Genomic DNA, 19284 nt, shown 5'->3' on the forward strand with positions numbered 1-19284 from the left:
AGAATAATGGTATGTCAATAATAAGTAACTATGCAGTAAGTAATGCAGGACTAATGAGTTGTACTACATTAACACTTCAGCTACTACTTACTAATACAGAAACCATCTTAACTTATCAGTAAGTAATATTGAATTTATGAGATAGTTATTTATTAGCTAATCAATAATTACTGAATGAGATTAGCATCATTAATAACTATTAACTAACTGACGAAATGTAAAGAACATTATTGTGTGTCTGAGACGAATCAGTCATCATTTTTACTCTGAATGTCATAAAATGCATCAATTAATCGAGTGTTACCTAGTCACTATGCAGGAACTACTAGTGATCAGGACCATTATTTTATAGTGGAAAACATCTTTTTCACATTAAAATAATGGTCAAGATCACTAGTAGTTCTTGAAGATTTTCTTTTTTTTACTCTCAACATGGTCATAAAATGCATCACTAATTAATCATATACTTAGTAATTCTTCAAGAACTACTAGTGATCTGGACCATTATTTAAATGTGAAAAAGATGTTTTTCACTATAAAATAATGGTCCTGATCACTAGTAGTTCCTGCATAGTGACTAGGTAACACTTTATGCATTTCATGATCATGTTGAGAGTAAAAAAAAAAAAAAGACAATTGCTCAAATCTAAGAAACTTTAATGATGTGATTAGTAATTATAGCTGCAGTCCATAACTTTTTTTGGATAAAAATTATCCAAAATCAATTTTTGAGCAAGTACATAACCAGACAGTGTTCAAAAATATATCATTATCTGTCTCGATTCACAATGGTAAGCTTGTAATTAGGGCTGGGCGATATATCGAATAGGCAATATCGCGTTCAATATCGACGGCGATTCATATCGATATTGAACGCGACATTGCGTGGCTTATCAGTGAACTACGGCTCTGTCTATTAAATGCCGCTCCATTTGAAAGCAGGTGATGGCGATTTAACGGTAATCAGGGAACCGGCTTTACTGACGAAATGCGCGTGACAAAAGCATTCGATATATCGCCCAGCCCTACTTGTAATAATGTTTTATAATAAGAGCGACATGGTGGATTTTCGCGGGAAATTCAAGCATGCAGCAGTTCGTTTGTGCGTCATTACGTCAAGTCCGTAAACAGAAAGGAAGGAGTCCAGGCTAATCGGTTTTATCACGTGAGGACGCTGCTGGTAGCGGATCATTTAAAGCCTTTTCTCACAGCAGCTGAAATAAAAAATACGCATCATTTTGATGCCGGATTGTAATCCAGAATCTTGTTCAGCTGATATTTTCCAGTGAAAATTCTTATATTGGTCATACTTTCAAGACGTAGAGTCTGTGATTCTGAATACAGTATCCACACCGGTGCGGTGACTGACAGCAAGCATTAGATTCATCCGCGCTGACGAGCCGTGCCGAGGCACAACGCACGTACAGATAACTGTTCTGCTTATGACTGCAATTGCAGGTTTCTAACAAGAGATGGCGACAAAGAGGAAAATTTGCAGACTGCAGCTTTAATTTGTAATTCTTTATAATTTCTCATAGTTACCTATTAGTTATTAATGATGCCAATCTCATTCTCTAATTATTGATTAGCTAATAATTAACTATCTTAGTCCTAAATTCGATATTACTTATTGATTAGTTAAGCTTGTTTCTATATTAGTTAATAGAAGTAGCTGAAGGGTTAATGTAGTACTACTTATTAGTCCTGCATTACTTACTGCATAGTATTAATGACGGACCAGTATTCTAAAGTGTTACCCATATTTTCCTCATATCAAACTTATAGGGTCATTAAAAAACAAATATCCTCTCCGGACATCACTTTTGGCCACTTCTGTATTAACAGCTATTTGTGTCATAGCAACAACAACAACTGTTCCGTCTACAATGAAGAGTTTAAATTCCACATGGTGCAGCTGTGGAATAATGCCTCCCTCAGTACAGAAAAGTGACAAATATCCTGGACACTTCCGAAAGCGCGATGCGAGACATAAAAATGCCCGGGAAGGACATCATGCCACTGTGATCCACTTTGGTTTGGACTGTGTACGACTTCAGCTCTATTTTCCCGGTCAACACAGAGGTATGAATGACAGCGATTCTCGCCTCCTCTTGATACGGGGCGTCCCTGTCCTTGCCTATGATGATCTCATAACGCTGTCCATGCTTCCAGAACGGGTAAGAGACCGTTAGAGCCTCCAAACGCTGCACTGTGAAGTACTCAAACGGGACGGGCTGGTCGTCAGAGGGCTTGCACTGGACCAGCGTCAGGTGCCGCACCTCAGAGTTGTTCAGCAGGAGGGCCACATTCAGAGGCGAGGTGTACCACACCGTCAGATTCTTTTTTTGAACGGGGCTCTCGGCCCTCTGCAGCACTGATGATTGGTCTTTGCAGTTGTTGCAGTCGTTGGAGTTCATCTTGTCACAGGAGCTTGGTTCCTGCGCACACGTACACACGTTGCGCTCGGTCACGTAGGCCATCTTGAATTCCGAGCGCAGGACGGCAGGCGCGGCGAGCCACAGTGTGCAGTACCACACTGCAAAACTCATCTGACTGCACAGGATCATCTCCGAAAGGGATTCTTTGAGCCCTGCATGTGCAGGAAAGAAGAGTGAGTTATTGTTCAGCCAAACAGCAACAATCATGGCTCTGTTCCAAAACCTGCTGAGCTGCCTAGAGTCTGCTGACAGCTAAAGCAGCATCCCAATGGGACCTCATGAGTTACGATTTGCAGCGCTCCTCTTACAAACACGCATGGGAGATTTGACTGACCATAGATTTCAATAGAATCCGATGTTAGCATGTTGCTAAGCTAACCATGTGATACTTTAATTAGCATTAAAACATAGAAGAAATTAAAATACTGGGGTATACTGGTTCAATTTGGAATTAGAGCTATTGATTTGAGTTATTAAAATTAATTATTTACGTTGGCTTGACAAACATGCTAATTCAAGCTATCAACATGTTAAAACATGTTGACAACATGCTAGCAAAATACTAAAACATGTTAGTAATGTGCTAAAACATACTAGCAAAACATGCTAATTCATGTGAAATCATGCTATTGATATGCTAATTCATGCTAGCAAAGTGCTAAATAATGGTAACAATGTAGTAAAATATGCTACCATCATGCTAATTCATGCTACCAATGTCTTAAATCATGCTATCTATATGTTAATTAATGCTAGCAAAGCTGGCAACCTGCTAAATCATGTTAGCAATGTGGTAAAACATGTTAGCAAAAAATGCTATTCATGTTAGCATTATGTTAAAACATGATAATTAATGCTAGCAATGCTAAATCATGCTAGCAATGAGCTAAAACATGTAATTCATGTTTTAATTGCTGTTTCATGTTTTCAATTTATGTTTTAATTCAGGTTTTACACGATAATTGATGTTAACGACATGATAAAACATGCTACCAACATGTTAAAAAATGCTAGCAATATGGTAATTCATGCTAACAATATGGTAAAACATGCTAGAAACATGCTAATTAATGTTAGCAACCTGTTAAAACATACTAGCAAAACATGCTTATTCATGCTATCAACATGTTAAATCATGTTATCGACATTTTATTGCTAATTCATACTAACAATGTGTTAAATCATGTTAGCATTGTGGTAAAACATGATATCGACCTGCTAAATCATGCTAGCAATATGTTAAAACATGTTAGCAATGTGTTAAAACATGTTAACAACATGCTCATTCATGTCAGGAAACCTGCTAATACATGTTAGCAGTGTGATAAACCAATGCTAAAAATGTTAGAAACATGCTAATTCATGCTGTCAACATGTTAAATCATGATATCAATATGCTAATTCATGCTAGCAAAGCAAGCTAAATCATGTTAGCAATGTGGTAAAACATGTTAACAACATCACGTTAACATTATGTTAAAACATGATAATTAATGCTAGCAATGCTAAATCATGCTAGCAATGAGGTAAAATGTTAATTCATGCTCGCAATGAGCTAAAACATGTTAATTCATGCTAGCAAAGTGTTAAATCATGTTAGCAATGTGCTAAAACATGCTAGCAAACATGCTATTCATGTTAACAATGTTAAAACATGATAATGGTAACAGTGTTAAATAATGTTAACAATGTGGTAAAACATGCTAGCAATATGCTAATTCATGCTAACAATGTGCTGAAATATGTTAATTCGTGCTAGCAATGTGTTTCTTTCTTTCTCTTTCCACTTCACTAAATTTAAAACTTTCATACAGCCAAAATCAAAGTTTGTCTACAAACTTTTCAATCTAGTTATATTTATGATTGATAGTGCTTCCGTCATCTCGGATGATTATCACAGAGCTTGTTGCTATTAACTTCTGTAAAGGATACTTTGAATTTGCCTTTAAGAAGGAGTCTTAGAAGGCAGCATAATCGTTCTCCCTTTTGGAATCACAGTGTGCCTTAAAGTTCTGTCTATGCAGGCAGCTGGTTACAGCTTTTAGAACAGAGCCAATCTCCTCACAAGTGGAAGAACTGCAACCCACCAGGATGTTTCAGCGATGTGTGAAAAGAAGTTGTGCTGTGTTTGGTTAGTCAGCCAATGCAAGATGTAGAGAGGACAATAAAACAGGCTCAGCCCTCTGACGGTCTGATGTGCAGCCCACTTTCAGCAGTGCCATGGTTTTAGGGGACCGTTTGAGCTGTTGTCTCAGCTGGCTGAAAAGAACAACATCCAGGGAAACATGATGAACGCAGTCTATCAGGTCACATCAGAAACTGACAACATAAAGTGGCCCACATTGACAAGTTTAACCAAAGAACTGAACGTGTTCGGATTCTGAAAATGAAGAAAGCATTTCTTTATGCACTATTTCTGAAAAAAGGTTCAACAGGGTTCTGTATAGGGTTGTTGACTCAATTTTAAAGAACTCGTTATGCCAAAATGTTTTTATATAAGGAGAAGTGTCTTAAATGATTCCATAATGCTTTCATATTTAAGGTTATTTTGATTCCCACTTAAAACAATGATTTGGTATGTTTATGAACTGTTAAATTCATAAAATGTAATTAATATTGTTAATTAGTATTATTCATTTGGGAGTCACACGTGTGTTGTTTGCAGTCAAAAGTGACCGAACACCTGAAATGTAACTTTTATATTTAAAATCAATCCAATATATTTTTGTTCAATGATATTTTTTATTTTGAGAGAATTTTATGTTACTAATTAATATTTCTACAAAAATATAATAATATTTTCCCATTGAAAATAATAGACTTTTTTCAATAAAAGCTATATTTCATGCTAAAACAGACACAAGATTATATATATATATATATATATATATATATATATATATATATATATATATATATATATATATATATATATATATATATATACAATTTTAAGAGTTATACATGGCATATTTGAACTACGAAGGAAAATAGATATACATTTAAAACCATAGACATGACAGTCTTCTCAAGAAATTGTAAAATCTTCCAGTTAAAGCTCTGTCACTTCCAGTTTTATCCAAATAAAGGTATAAATAATTTTGAGCTTGTTACAGGCTCAGCTGCACACTACTAATATAAATGCTGTTAATTCATGATACCTAAAATAGGTAATTACAGTTCACAGCATAAATGAGTAAACCCTAGATTTAATTCAGCAAATGTATAATATTCTAGCACTTAGTATGCCCTCCATAATTTTGACCATACTGCTCTGACCCTTCTTGGCATGGAGTGTAGAAGTTCATGACAAATTGTCACATGTGTCCTGTTTAACTCCTGGATGATGAGCTCCTTAAATGCCCTGATCTTTAACGGGGAGTGTTGCTCAACTCGTCTCTACAGAATCCCCCACAGGTGCTCAAGAGTGTTAAGATTGACTGCAGTACATGTCCACATAAGGTTTCTCACATTGGGAGAATGCATATCCTCATTGTCAGGTTGAAAAATGCCCAACAATGCAGGGAATGAGGAAAGGGTAACATCTTCAGTTTCAGGTTTGTGTATTAAATTACACAGTGGCGTGTGAATTCATGACAGCATTGATAAAGCACAACTCCCTCACACCTTCAGCACTCATACATCCCTATATAAGAGCTTTACTACCACTGAACTTTACTGTGGGAACCAGGCACTTCTCACTGTACTCCTCCTCTAGCAACACCTGAACATTTCTGATGCCGTTAGATCCAAAATGATTGATTTGGTCTCATGAGACCAGAGTATTGATTCCCAGAATCTATATTTTGTAAATATGGGCTTTGGAAATGGCTAAGTGACTTTATTGTGCTTTGGCTACATTAGGTAGTTCCAGTGAGAACAACAAGCATGTATGTAATTTCTGCAGGCTGCTTCTCTGTGAAATGAACAGTCACTCTTTTCATAGCTTTTGCTGGCTCTGAGACACTCACTTGGTATTTCTCCTGCTCTTTGTCTAGCAAAAAAAATCCCTCATCACTAAAGGAAAGCTTAAAATGATTATTTCAGGGGCCTTGTCACAAGTCCATTGTTTTTGAATTTCTGTGTTACTTTTGCTATATTTTCACACTTAAAACAATGATTTGTTAATCCTCTTGTAGCACTGTCCTCTTTTGTGCTGAGAAATAAGTGAAATAATCCTGACAGTTCTCTCTCAAGTGTTTCCATTGTTGTCAGCATTAAGTCTGAGAATGATCCAGTGGGCTATATAACACTTTTAATTGTCAAGAAATTACTTCTCTTTAAATGTTTTGGTTCAACATACTTACCTGTTGATCAAACATTGCCTTAAACTTACACCAGACAATGTTTTTTTTTCTAGTAACTTTTAGTTTTTGCTACACAACATTTTATCACCTTGATAAGAAAATCATATTTTCCTGAATAATTTTGACATGCTTCTTTGGTAATTGATTAAGCGGACTTGCTGGAACATTATATCTCTAAATAACCCTGGCACTTCTCGTAAAGAGTAGGGGTGTAACCCCGGTGTCCTGGCCAAATTCCCTCCATAGGCCCTTACCAATCATGGCCTCCTAATAATCCCCATCCATTGAATTGGCTCTTTCACTCTCTCTCCTCTCCACCTTCAGCTGGTGTGTGGTGAGCGCACTGGCGCCGTTGTACTGTGGCTGCCGTCGCATTATCCAAGTGGATGCTGCACACTGGTGGTGGATGAGGAGAGACCCCTGATATGATTGTAAAGCGCTTTGGGTGTACAGTAGTACATATGAAAGCGCTATATAAATGCCTCATTCATTCATTCATTCATTCATTCATTCATTCAACCCTAACATGTCTCCAAGTAATTGAGTAACTGCTGACTTTCAGAAGTTTCAGAGGGGGTGTACTCTTTATGCTGTGCACTGTAACTGAACCTTATTGTGAAGTGTTATTATTATTCTTTTCTGAGCTACAAAAGATTTACAGCAGACAAGAAGATTATAGTACCAAACGGGGTTGATTAGGTTGAGCCAGTTGTGTTATGTGATAAACTTCAGTTATCCACTGCTCATTTTTCCTGTATTTTTGCCTTCCACATGTTTCTGAAAACACAGAAACCCGGGGTCTGAGTTCTTATGAAGTTGTGATGTGAATAATAAAGGGTCTGTGATCACTTCAATGCTGAAGAGGACCAAAAAAAGAACTGGGTTTCCTTTTGAGTCCACTAGATTGTGAACACCAAAAGGACTGAGGTCACTTTCAGCTGGTTCTCTTTCTGGTTCACTTGAATGAACTGGGCTTTAAAACGATCTGTGAAAATAGTGTAACTCCTTCCTTGCTGTCTGTTTTTTTACAGCTTTTTGGCTGAATCATTGATTTTATTTCATGCATTTGCAAAATCTTGCTTTGTGTTACAGTTACACCAGTTCATGATTGTTATCGGAGGCATGTGTCTTTTTTGTCATATTGTTCATGTTTACCATTCATTTCCTATGGCGGACATTTCTGACCACAAACAATACACAATAAAGTGTGACACTTTTTTGACGACAATTTTTCGAATCAAGGCCGTCTTTTGCTTTTTGTGGTCACATATTGACTGCTATAAAAGTCAGAGTTTCTAACCATTCCAATGACGTAGCGTTTGTTTTTTTGCCAAAATGTTTTTATATAAGGAGAAGTGTCTTAAATGATAACATAATATTTTCATATTTAAGGTTATTTTGATTTCCAGTGTTAAAGTATGTTTACAAGCTGTTTAATTCATAAAATTGAATTAATATTGTTAATTAGTATTGTTGGGAGTCACACGTGTGTTGTTTGCAGTCAAAAGTGACCGAACACCTGAAATGTAACTTTTTTATTTAAAATCAATCTAATATATTTTTGTTCAATGATATTTTATATTTTGAGAGAATTTTATGTTACTAATTAATATTTCTACAAAAATATAATAATATTTTCCCATTGAAAATAATAGACTTTTTTCAATAAAAGCTATATTTCATGTTAAAATAGACACTAGATATATATATATATATTTACATATTTGAACTATGAAGGAAATATAGATTTAAAACCATAGACATGGCAGTCTTTTCAAGAAATTGTAAAATCTTCCAGTTAAAGCTCTGTCACTTCCAGTTTTAAAAAATAGTACACAGAATACACAACATAGTGTAACTCCTTCCTTGCTGTCTGTTTTTTTTTACCGCATTTTGGCCGAATCATTGATTTTATTTCATGCATCTTGCTGTGTTACAGTCACACCAGTTCATGATTGTTATCGGTGGCATGTGTCTTTTTTTGTCATATTGTTCATATTTCCCATTCATTTCCTATGGCGGACATTTCTGACCACAAACAACACACAATAAAGTGTGACACTTTTTTGACGACAATTTTTCGAATCAAGGCCGTCTTTTGCTTTTTGTGGTCGCATATTGACTGCTATAAAAGTCACAGAGTTTCTTACCATTCCAATGACGTAGCGTTTTTTTTTTTAATTCAAAAACTTTTTTTTTTTTTATCTGAAATCACCGAAAAACACCAGAGGGTTAAAATTTCATTCAAATTAATTCCATAAAATGATGGGAACCCCTAAAGGGTTGTATCAAGACAGAACCCTTTAAGGTACTGTACAGAACCTGTTCCTCTAAGAGTGTAGGCCATCACTGAAAGGTAAGAAAATTTGACTTTCACTGTATTTCCAGACCAGCTCCTAGAAATACAGCAGAAATTGCAATTCATTTTTCATTAAATACAACTGAAGCAAGTTTCGAACAGCACCGCACATTTTAAACAGCTCACAGTCAATTGCATCATCAGTATGTTTAAAACACTCTCTTACTCTTACAGTTTTACATTCAAGTACTTGCGCCTTTCATCAAAAAACAAAGTAGACTAGCTTTACCTTTTTTTATCAGCTTTCTTTGGCAACATAAAACCTGAAGGTTTTGACTATATGAGCTAGACTCTCACAAAAATTCCTCTGCACCAGTCCTGCTGCTTGGATTGGCTTCTTCCTCCAGAGTCTTAAACTATGCTTGTGCTTCTTATTATGCAACAAAACTGGCCGGAGGTGACGTGCCGTTAGCAACCACTATTTATCCTGCCTGGTCCAGAACGCATGCAGCTGTCCTCCATTTTCTCTCCTGAATAACTCCAGGGTGTGTCGTTCAGGATTAACTTTCTCTCACAGAGCAAACAGTGCTTTGAAGCTCTTTTAAACATTAACTATTCATTCTCAACCAACATCACACTTTACATCCTTTTCAGAAAGAATCTGCATAATGGACCCATTCATAAAGCTTCTCAGTACAGTCTTTCTCCTTAATGCAGAAAGAAAGAATTCTTGGCAGCTTTGCTTGTGCTGATTCACTGTTTTCTCTAGTTAATCTAATAAAACATCTGTCTTGTCAAAAGATAATACCCTAGGCAATGATTTGTAGGGTTTATTAAAGTGGTTAGATTGTCTCTTAGATAAACACTGTCCTCATATGGCAAACCTGATTCTCAGAGTTTGTATCCTGGCTTTTGTAACACTTCAAAGGTTTACAGTAAGTCACATTTAAACAAAGAGAGAGCAAAAAATGAATACCTGTTTGTCGTTGTCATGCTGAGAGGCAGTCGAACACATGTCCATCTCACGGTCTGCACGTCTGAGGATTCATAGATCATTCATGGACTGTGGGGTTGGGCTTACCAAGTCCACAGAGGCTGCCAAAGCCACAAGACGGTGTCCTCAGCATCTTGCTATGCATGAGCACAGCAGCTAAGCCAAGAAGGAAAATATTAACTACATCTGGGAACAACGTGAGACAGTCAATAAAAAAAACACAGATGACTAAGCTTAGACCATTAAATCATGAGTATGAAGCAAGAGTGAGGTTTTCCTGGAAGTGCTGGAAATCTAAGCACTGAATGATTGTATTAATGAACAATGTTAAAAAAAAAGGGTTCAAAAACATAAATAGGATACAATTGTGATGTGTTTCCAAACCATATTTATATTCATATTTGGTTCTGTGTACCTTATCCTTGTTCATGTAAATGTGAAATGAATCCTAAAGCTTAACAATAACTTTGGTTTTGGTTTAACTTTTAAAAAAAGTTACTCATAGGTCCCTAGAGGACAAAATGTCTGTGTAAAAAAAGCTGTCATAAAAATTTGAAGCTTGGGAGCACAGACTTAAGTTTGGACTCATTTTAAAGAAGGCCCTTGGCAGAATCTAAAAAACAAAACAAAAATTTATAGAGGTTTAAGTTTATGAAAATGATTTATGAACATTATTTTATATAAAATATATATTTTATGAAACATGTTGAACTCTAAAACTGCTAGAAAAGCCATAAAAAGTTGTGTTCCCAATTTGAGGCTGATATCTCAAAAAATGAGCTTTCAGTAATTTTGTTTGGGTGCAGTACCAAATTTGCCCCATTAGATGCCAGCAAAACTCCACTGGTGTACACAGTGGTTGGATTTGTGATTTGCAGTAGAGTTTTTCTCTCTCAAATATATCGCACACACGTACACACACAATTTTTTTATAACACACATACAAACCACACTTTGACTTCCATACCAACACACCCACACAATTACAGCTGCATAATTTATCCACATGGCTCTATAATATATGCATAAACAGAAAACAAGAATAAAGTGAACATTTGCTTTATAGGCCAAACCTGAAAAAAATGGCACCATCTGATAAAAAATAATAGTAAAAAAAATAATTTTGAGTCCTTGCCAATAGAATGAAAGCCTATTAACAAAGATTGCAAAATGTTATAGTTAAATGGCCCTGAGATTAAAAATTGCAGTTTTAATGGGTTTCAATGGGATATTTTCCTGAGTGGAACTATTTTGTGTTACTGTAATAGATTTATTAAAGGACATGAGGGTGAAATAGTAAAATTCCAATAGAAATACACATCTGTGCCAACATTTATGCAGTTGGCATTAACACAGGCAAAATGATATATATATATATATATATATATAAAATTTTTTTTAAAAAAATTAAAATGACAAAAATGTCTATAAGGTCACACAAGTGTTAAGTAACATTTAACATTAAAAACATATTGTAACTTGGATTTATAGAGAATTATAGATAATGTTTATTATGGTTATTATAATTAAAAAACAACTAGAAAAGAAGATAAATTAGGAGGGAACTGTTAATATTTTGTGAATTTCATAATCATGAAACCATTTTTAATATTTAGGCTACAGAAAATATTATAATTGTGAGAAGCTAAATGGAATAATACATTTTTAAAAATGTAATTTAAAATAAGTGAAAGTAAAAACATGATTAAAATAGTGAAACATTCAAAACAGTTACGGGACCTAAAACATAGTCTTTAAAGCCTACATTTATGTAAATTTTAAACTAAAATCTTCTCCATGTGCACGCTGTGTTTCGACAGAACTACTCACAAACAAATGTATTACTCATATATGGATCATGCAATGAATCACATGAACTTTCCCTTTTTGTTCCTTTTTTTTTTTTTTTTTTTTAGTGTAATACATTAGAATGTCCAGAGGAGGCGTAATGAATCCTCCCTTTTTCAATGTTCAGAAGGAGTAGGTGTTACTGACAAAACAGGATGCAAGTGTGTGTGTTAATTATTCAGTCGAAGCAAAAAGCAGACACGGGCTAGTAGGTTTGTTATTTAAAGTAAAAGCTGTTATTGCACAGGGAAAAAAAATATGCAGTTCATTAAACTCTTGTTGACCTGTGTGTTGTCACACTACAGTATATGTGACAGGGGAACCAACAGCCTATAATAGAGCTTTCAGCAAATGCATGATGCAGAAACACCAAACCATTTAATACATTTATATAATGCACACATTTAGCATTCAAACGTAGACTCTTGCAGGCATTTAAAAAGAATGAAAAACTTACAAACACCATTTTCTCACCCCATTACACTGTACATATACATACATTTCACTGTAAATATTTTGTTACACTTTATGTTGATGGTCTCCCTGTTGGCTATAAGTAGGCCTAAAATTGATCCTACATGTCAACTAACTCTCATTAGAGTATTAGTAGACTGTCAGGGTTAGTAGAATAAGCTGACATGAGCATGTAAAGTTACTTATAGTCAGTATCTGTTGGGAGCATCAAAATAAAGTGTTAGCAGATATTAAACAGACAGTCTACTAATACTCTAATGAGAGTTATTTCACATGTAGTTGCTTGTTACTTGGTCTACAGAATGTCTAAAGTGGACCACTGAAATAAAGTGTTACCAAATATTTTTCTAATCATTTACAGTAAATAATTAAGACCAGTTATCATGTTTTGCTGATATGAATAATACTGAAATGTGATTAAGTAGCTGTGGCGACCAGGGCGGGCGAGAGCCGTGAGGGAACGGCGCGAGGCCGGTGGCGCGAGTGTTAATGAGCTTCACCTGGGAGGCGCACCGGCCTTGAGTCCCTCACGGAGGAGCTCCGGGAGCATAAAAGGAGGAGCGACTACCGTGAAGGACGAGAGAGGACCAGGCCTGGACTTTATTTTATGTTCTATTATGTTTGTGTGGCCGGCAGACGTCCGCGAGGGTCTGCCGGCATTACTTCCATTTTGTGTTTGTTTATTTTGAGATTAAAGTTTTGTTGAATGTTCGCCGGTTCCCGCCTCCTTCTTCCCACATCTACTGACCTCGTTACGGTAGCCCTTCTCAGTACAAGAGCTGACAGAATTATAGAGCAGGTGAAGGAGTCAACAATAATTTAAAAGACCATCTGTATCCTGTACATGTTCACTATTCTGCAGGACATTTATCTTGGTGCACAAGGTCACACACTGGGGCAAAATATAATGGCTCAGTAAACCTTATCACATTCCCACAGTCATGGACAATATTTTTGTACAATATTTAAGTGATATCTGAATATCAGCATGCATAATCTTTATGCAAATAGCTGTGCAAAGAATTTCATAACTATCTTTGTTATTATAATGAGAAACAAAAAGACAATGTTATTAGAAATCACGTTCATGTTCCTTTCTTCAAGTTCCATTTAAAAATGTTTAGCTTGCATGTGGTTTGACACGCTGTTGAAAAACAGTAATAAAATGCTGAAGTGCAAAGTTTTGTGGTTGCGGTGGCACGGATGTAACAAATGCTAGAACTGAATGTTCAGGGGGAGCACTGTAAAAAAAAATTCCCCCTAATTCAACTTGAGAACTTCAGTTCAGTTGCTGCCCTAAATTTTTAAACTATAACCAAATTGGCTTTACAAGTCAGTTGGCTTTCAACAAAGTTGAAATTCGTTAAATTGATGTGTCAAAGTAATGGAAAGACGTGTTGTTGTGGCTTATTGTTCATATAATTTTTTACAGGTTTAATCTTTTCAAAACTGCCCCTATGGCTTCTCCTGCAATTATAAATATGATGACTGAATGAATCATGTAGCTGAAGTGAGAAAGCTTCTAAAGATAGTATTACAACTCACATGTGGTTGCAATGAAAAAAGGATCTAAATGCAGCAGTCTTGATTTAAAGGTGCCCTAGATTCAAAAATTGAATTTACCTTGGCATAGTTGAATAACAAGAGTTCAGTACATGGAAAAGACATACAGTGAGTCTCAAACTCCATTGTTTCCTCCTTCTTATATAAATCTCATTTGTTTGAAAGACCTCAGAAGAACAAGTGAATCTCAACATAACACCGACTGTTACATAACAGTCGGGATCATTAATATGTACAACCCCAATATTTGCAAATGCCAGCCCATGTTCAAGGCATTAGACAAGAGCATCTGTGCACAGCTGAATCATCAGACTAGGTAAGCAAGCAAGAACAATTGCGAAAAATGGCAGATGGAGCAATAATAACTGACATGATCCATGATAAAATGATATTTTTAGTGATATTTGTAAATTGTCTTTCTAAATGTTTCGTTAGCATGTTGCTAATGTACTGTTAAATGTGGTTAAAGTTACCATTGTTTCTTACTGTATTCACGGAGAGAAGACTGTCAATATTTTCATTTTTAAACACGTGCAGTCTGTATAATGCATAAACAACTTCATTCTTTATAAATCTCTCCAACAGTGTGTAATGTTAGCTTTAGCCACGGAGCACAATCAAACTCATTCAGAATCAAATGTAAACATCAAAATAAATAGCGTACTTACGCGATTAGACATGCTGCATGACAAACACTTTGTAAAGATCCATTTTGAGGGTTATATTAGCTGTTTGAACTTTTTTTATGTTGTTTAAGGCAAGCGCGAGCTCTTGGGGTGTGGAGCGCCAGATTTAAAGGGCCACACACCCTGAATCGGCTCATTTCTAATTATGTCCCAAAATAGGCAGTTAAAAAAATGAATAAAAAAAAAAATCTATGGGGTATTTTGAGCTGAAACTTCACAGACACATTCAGGGGACACCTTAGACTTATATTACATCTTTTTAAAAAAACGTTCTTGGGCACCTTTAAAGGTGCTAAAGAGGATGTTTTGTTTTATACATTTTTGCAATATTACTTGAAACTGTCTTTACTAACTGATAAAAGACTATTTATTAGGTGCACTGAAAGTAATAATATTAATATACATCATCTGTGCACGAGGTAGGGCCTTAAAAACATTGGCCCTCTGGCTTGTCAATCACTGCCATGACGTTCCTTGCGAGAGACGAGCACGGCTGCGCGCTCCAGTAACTTTCCACACTCCACAGGCGCCGCATGCAATGTTTTTGTCTGGAGACAGGAGTAACAACTGCAGATTATGAGTTACCTGCGGTGAGTCCGACATAATAAATCCCCTAACACGACACAGCAAATGCCGGTGGTAAACACTCGTGTTCAATACTCGTGCACGAGTTTTGGGAGGCGTTCCTTTAAAATGAGCTGTGAAGGAGGGGGGTTGTTCTTACGCATGCGCTCATTTCAAAAACTCACTAACAGTCTTTGGATTCTCAGTTGACAAAAAGATCCTCTTTAGCACCTTTAAACAAACTCAAAGAAACAATACTCAGAACACATGAATACAAGCATGAACCAGCATAATCTTGAAGAGAACAGACAATGACCTGAAGGAAACACAGAGCTTGCATACACTGAAAAAACAATCAACTAAATCAGGTGCAAACACCAAATCAAACCATGAGTACCACAGAAATTAACTAGAAGCGGGAAATAGTAAAAGTGACATGTGAAGGCTAAGTATAGTAACCCATACTTGGAATTTGAGCTCTGTATTTAGCCCATTCAAGTTAGTTACTGACCCTGGCATGCACTAGCATTCTCACCTTTGGCCCAACAAACTCCTGTATGTCACTATAATTGCAGTCATTCTTATACAATCGTCATCCATCAAAACTTTTTTAGCGACACTGTTTTTTTGTAGTTTATGTATCATATGTTATCTGGCCCCCCTGGAGAATCACTGAGGCCCCCTAGTGGGCCGTGGCCCCCAGCTGAGAACCACTGCCCTAGATGCTTGTTTCTGGGCAAGCGTGTTCTCGTCTCCACTTTGGGGCTTGTCCTGAAAAGCACTCAGTCAGAAGTCACCATAATTGTACATGATGGCAAAGGTCCAGAAATACATGTGCGTGCATCTCTAGGGACTGGTTCCCCTGCGAGAGGAGGAGGATGTCAGTCCATTGTGTCTAACCATCAATGTCCTGTAACTTGTGATATTATAAGAATAACTGACATCCAATATCACCAATATGTGTGCAAATCCAGGAGAAACTTCCTTCTGCTCAAGGCAAGTAACTTAAGTGTTTCTCTAAAGTGAACAAGAAGACATCATCAAACTTACAGGACCTTGAAATACAGATCTTGCATGGAAGTTACTATTTTACTGCCAACAATATCACCTGCCTGACAATGATGGGATAAACTGAATATGTCTTGTTCATTCAATAAGGGCTATATTTGTTACATGGAGAAGGTGGAATAAGGGCTATTTCAGTATTGTAAATTGACACATATTTGTGAATTCTGTCATCCATCTAAAATTCCTAATATTTTTTAACTGAGATCAATTAAACAACGCTGGCATTAAGACAAGTTTGTATAAGATTAGCCTATTATGAAGAAGTAGATTTTGATTGAATTTTTCAACTTTGTTGTAAATTTTAGTTTGACACATTGATATTGGAACAAAGTGTCACATGTGTTTCAGTTTCTCTTTTCAATAAACAGGTACAGTAGGCTATAACTCTGACCACCCAGCTAACAGGAAACATTACCACAACTTTCAGTAATGTTTTGTAAAGGACAAGACTTTTTTTTTTGTTGTTGTTAAAGATAAAACATTCTTTAAATAACATTTATAGAATGTTCTTGTAACATTATCGATCTTTGCTATGTGTTCTCATGATGTTTAGAGAAACGTTCCTAACGTTCTTGGAGTGTCATTATGATGTTTTTAATTGATGAACGTTCTTATGATGTTGAAAGAAAACCTTCTGAGAACAACATTTTTGGAACATCCTTATTTGTCTTTGATGAATGTTAATGTTGACCTTCTTAGAATATTACAAATAAAAGTTCAAATAATGTTATATTGCGACAAATAATAAGGTTAAGAAAATGTTGTACTAACATTATTGAAACCTTTTAACATTCTAATCACAACAAGAAGAATTGTATTGTTTTACACTGTAAAAAATCATTTTCTTGATTTATCACAACATTTAATCTTTCGTCAAATTAACTTAATATAGTTCAGATAACATAATATTTTGAGTTTCTGTTGATTAAACCAGTCACCTTCATTGTATTAACTCAATTTTTTTTTTATTTCAATGAACTCAAAATTTCAAGGCAACCAAGTAACTTACTTTTTTTTAAGTTAAACCAACAATTATTTTTTACAGTGTAGAAACATTGTAAATCACTGTTCAAACAACGTTTTTTTAAACATAAATTTATTAGCTGGGTAAATCGATATATGTAAGGAATAATTGACGACAATTTGGGTGTGTATTATCTTCTAAAAATTCAACTGTTCTACTTCAGTCAAATGTTCTACTTATACTACGGTTACCACACCTCAAGACACAGTTTCGATGTTGTATTTCAAGATATGTGTCAGGTTTTTGTCCTTAAAGGATTAGTTCACTTTCAAATAAAACTTTCCTGATAATTTACTCATAATTTACTGTCATCCAAGATGTCCATGTCTTTCTTTCTTCAGTCGAAAACAAATTAAGGTTTTTGAAGAAAACATTCCAGGATTATTCTCCTTATAGTGGACTTCAATGGAGCCCAAACGGCTGAAGGTCAAAATTACAGTTTCAGTGCAGCTTCAAAGGGCTTTAAACGATACCAGGCGAGGAATAAGAGTCTAATCTAGAGAAACGATCTGTCATTTTCGAAAAAAAAATGTAAATGTATATGCTTCATATAAACAAATGATCACCTTCCAAGTACTTCTGCCAAAATTTTTATTTGAAAGTGAACCAATCCTTTGAAACACTCGTGTGTGGAACTAATTTCTTACGCATTAAGCCTCCGTTGCTAATTCCAAAACGTCATTTCAGAACTAGTAATGGAGGCTTGAGCCTTGATAGCAGAATAATACCATTGATACAGTTATTAACATACTAGAGAGAGAGAGAGTTAGCGTGACTATCTGATCTGTGCATCTCTCACGGCAGCAGCGTCTTAACTAATAGCGAAACTAAAATTTTATCTACCTCAAGAACTGCACAGTTATTACCTTGCTGGTGAGTCATGTAGCTCTATTTTACTGATTAATTCATCAGAGCAACGCAGACAAAACGTTTCTGTGCGAGTGTGACCTGTGTACAGTTGAAAGAGAGAGTGCGCTTTCAGGACACGATAAACATATTTTGTGGCAAAAACCATAACAATAATTTGTTGTTTTCACCCTATTGTTTACTAGATTTATTTGCTTGGTCAGTGTTGTTGTGGGTTTTGCTTCTTTTGTGGTTGTAAGCTGTAGGACCAATAGAGTGCCCCAGGGATGACGTGTTTTTGTAGGCCAACCCGGAAGTTAGCGCCGCACGGGTTTCCTCGGTTGAAAGCCTTTGCATTTTTCCCATAGACTTTTGGAAAATCGCAGAAAATAAGCTCTGTGTTTAACAAAGGGTTATGACACTTACATGTTTTGTCTATCAAGATAATCTTTACAAGTTAACACAACATTTATAAATTTTGAAGCCTAAATAAAGTGGTCAGATATAAAAGGCTAACAGTAGGCTATAAACGGACTACAGCACATTATGGTCGCGGATCAACGACGTCACCACCAAACTTCCTCAAACTGTATTTAGAAAACAACTCTATTTAAAAACATGCTCACTGATTATATATGCGCTGTGTATGAATACTTATCCACTTTTTCATGAGAAATGCTGTCTAAATGTCCCGTTTTTAATGATGACGTCTAAAGTCCCCGCCAAAGGAAGTAGTCCCTTTTAGCAATTTGTTAGCAACCACCGATTTTAAGACACAGTAAAGGTTTAAAAAATCACAAGTGGGTTATAAGTGGTGTATTTTATGTCATAGATCGAAACGTGAAAATATTTAGAGGCTTTGTTAACCACAGACCTTATTTCGGGCGATTTAAAACCCCATTCAAAAAACCCATAGACTTTACAGCGTTGGAACCGGAAGTCCTAAAATGCTAACTCGCTTCCGGGTTTTGCCTACAAAAATGCGTCATCCCGAAATCTGAAATCATTTGGCGAAGTGATATGGAACTGTAATGCGGTCAAGACCTGCTAGAACTACTTTAGCCGTGCGTTTCCCTGAAAATAATTGCACACCTTAGAACGTTGATCAACCAATCAGATTTGAGCATTCAACAGGGATAACATTCTACACTATTCTGTACATAAACTGTTGAA

General features: G+C 35.9%; 1 protein-coding gene across 3 annotated transcripts; it reads right to left on the reverse strand.

Moving 5' to 3' along the window:
* Positions 1–552: 552 nt before the first annotated feature.
* Positions 553–10170, reverse strand: si:ch73-52p7.1 (uncharacterized protein LOC100321084 homolog). Of its 3 annotated transcripts, none has more exons than XM_067386828.1 (3): positions 10021–10170; positions 4526–4697; positions 553–2590 (listed from the first exon to the last, which is right to left on the reverse strand). In XM_067386828.1, the coding sequence occupies exon 3, from the start codon at positions 2565–2567 to the stop codon at positions 1935–1937; it is 633 nt and encodes a 210-aa protein (XP_067242929.1). In that variant the 5' UTR covers positions 2568–2590; positions 4526–4697; positions 10021–10170; the 3' UTR covers positions 553–1934. The 3 variants fall into 3 exon arrangements, with proteins under 3 accessions (XP_067242929.1, XP_067242928.1, XP_067242930.1); XM_067386827.1 differs by lacking the exon at positions 10021–10170 and adding an exon at positions 9334–9986; XM_067386829.1 differs by lacking the exons at positions 4526–4697; positions 10021–10170 and adding an exon at positions 9334–9990.
* Between the last annotated feature and the right edge of the window lie 9114 nt (positions 10171–19284).

The sequence above is a fragment of the Chanodichthys erythropterus genome, chromosome 5 (genome assembly GCF_024489055.1).
Source record: "Chanodichthys erythropterus isolate Z2021 chromosome 5, ASM2448905v1, whole genome shotgun sequence".
NCBI lineage: Eukaryota > Metazoa > Chordata > Actinopteri > Cypriniformes > Xenocyprididae > Chanodichthys > Chanodichthys erythropterus.

Coding starts and splice junctions, on each gene's coding strand:
- si:ch73-52p7.1 (XM_067386828.1), bottom strand. CDS start 2,567: ATGATCCTGTGCAGTCAGATGAGTTTTGCAGTGTGGTACTGCACACTG.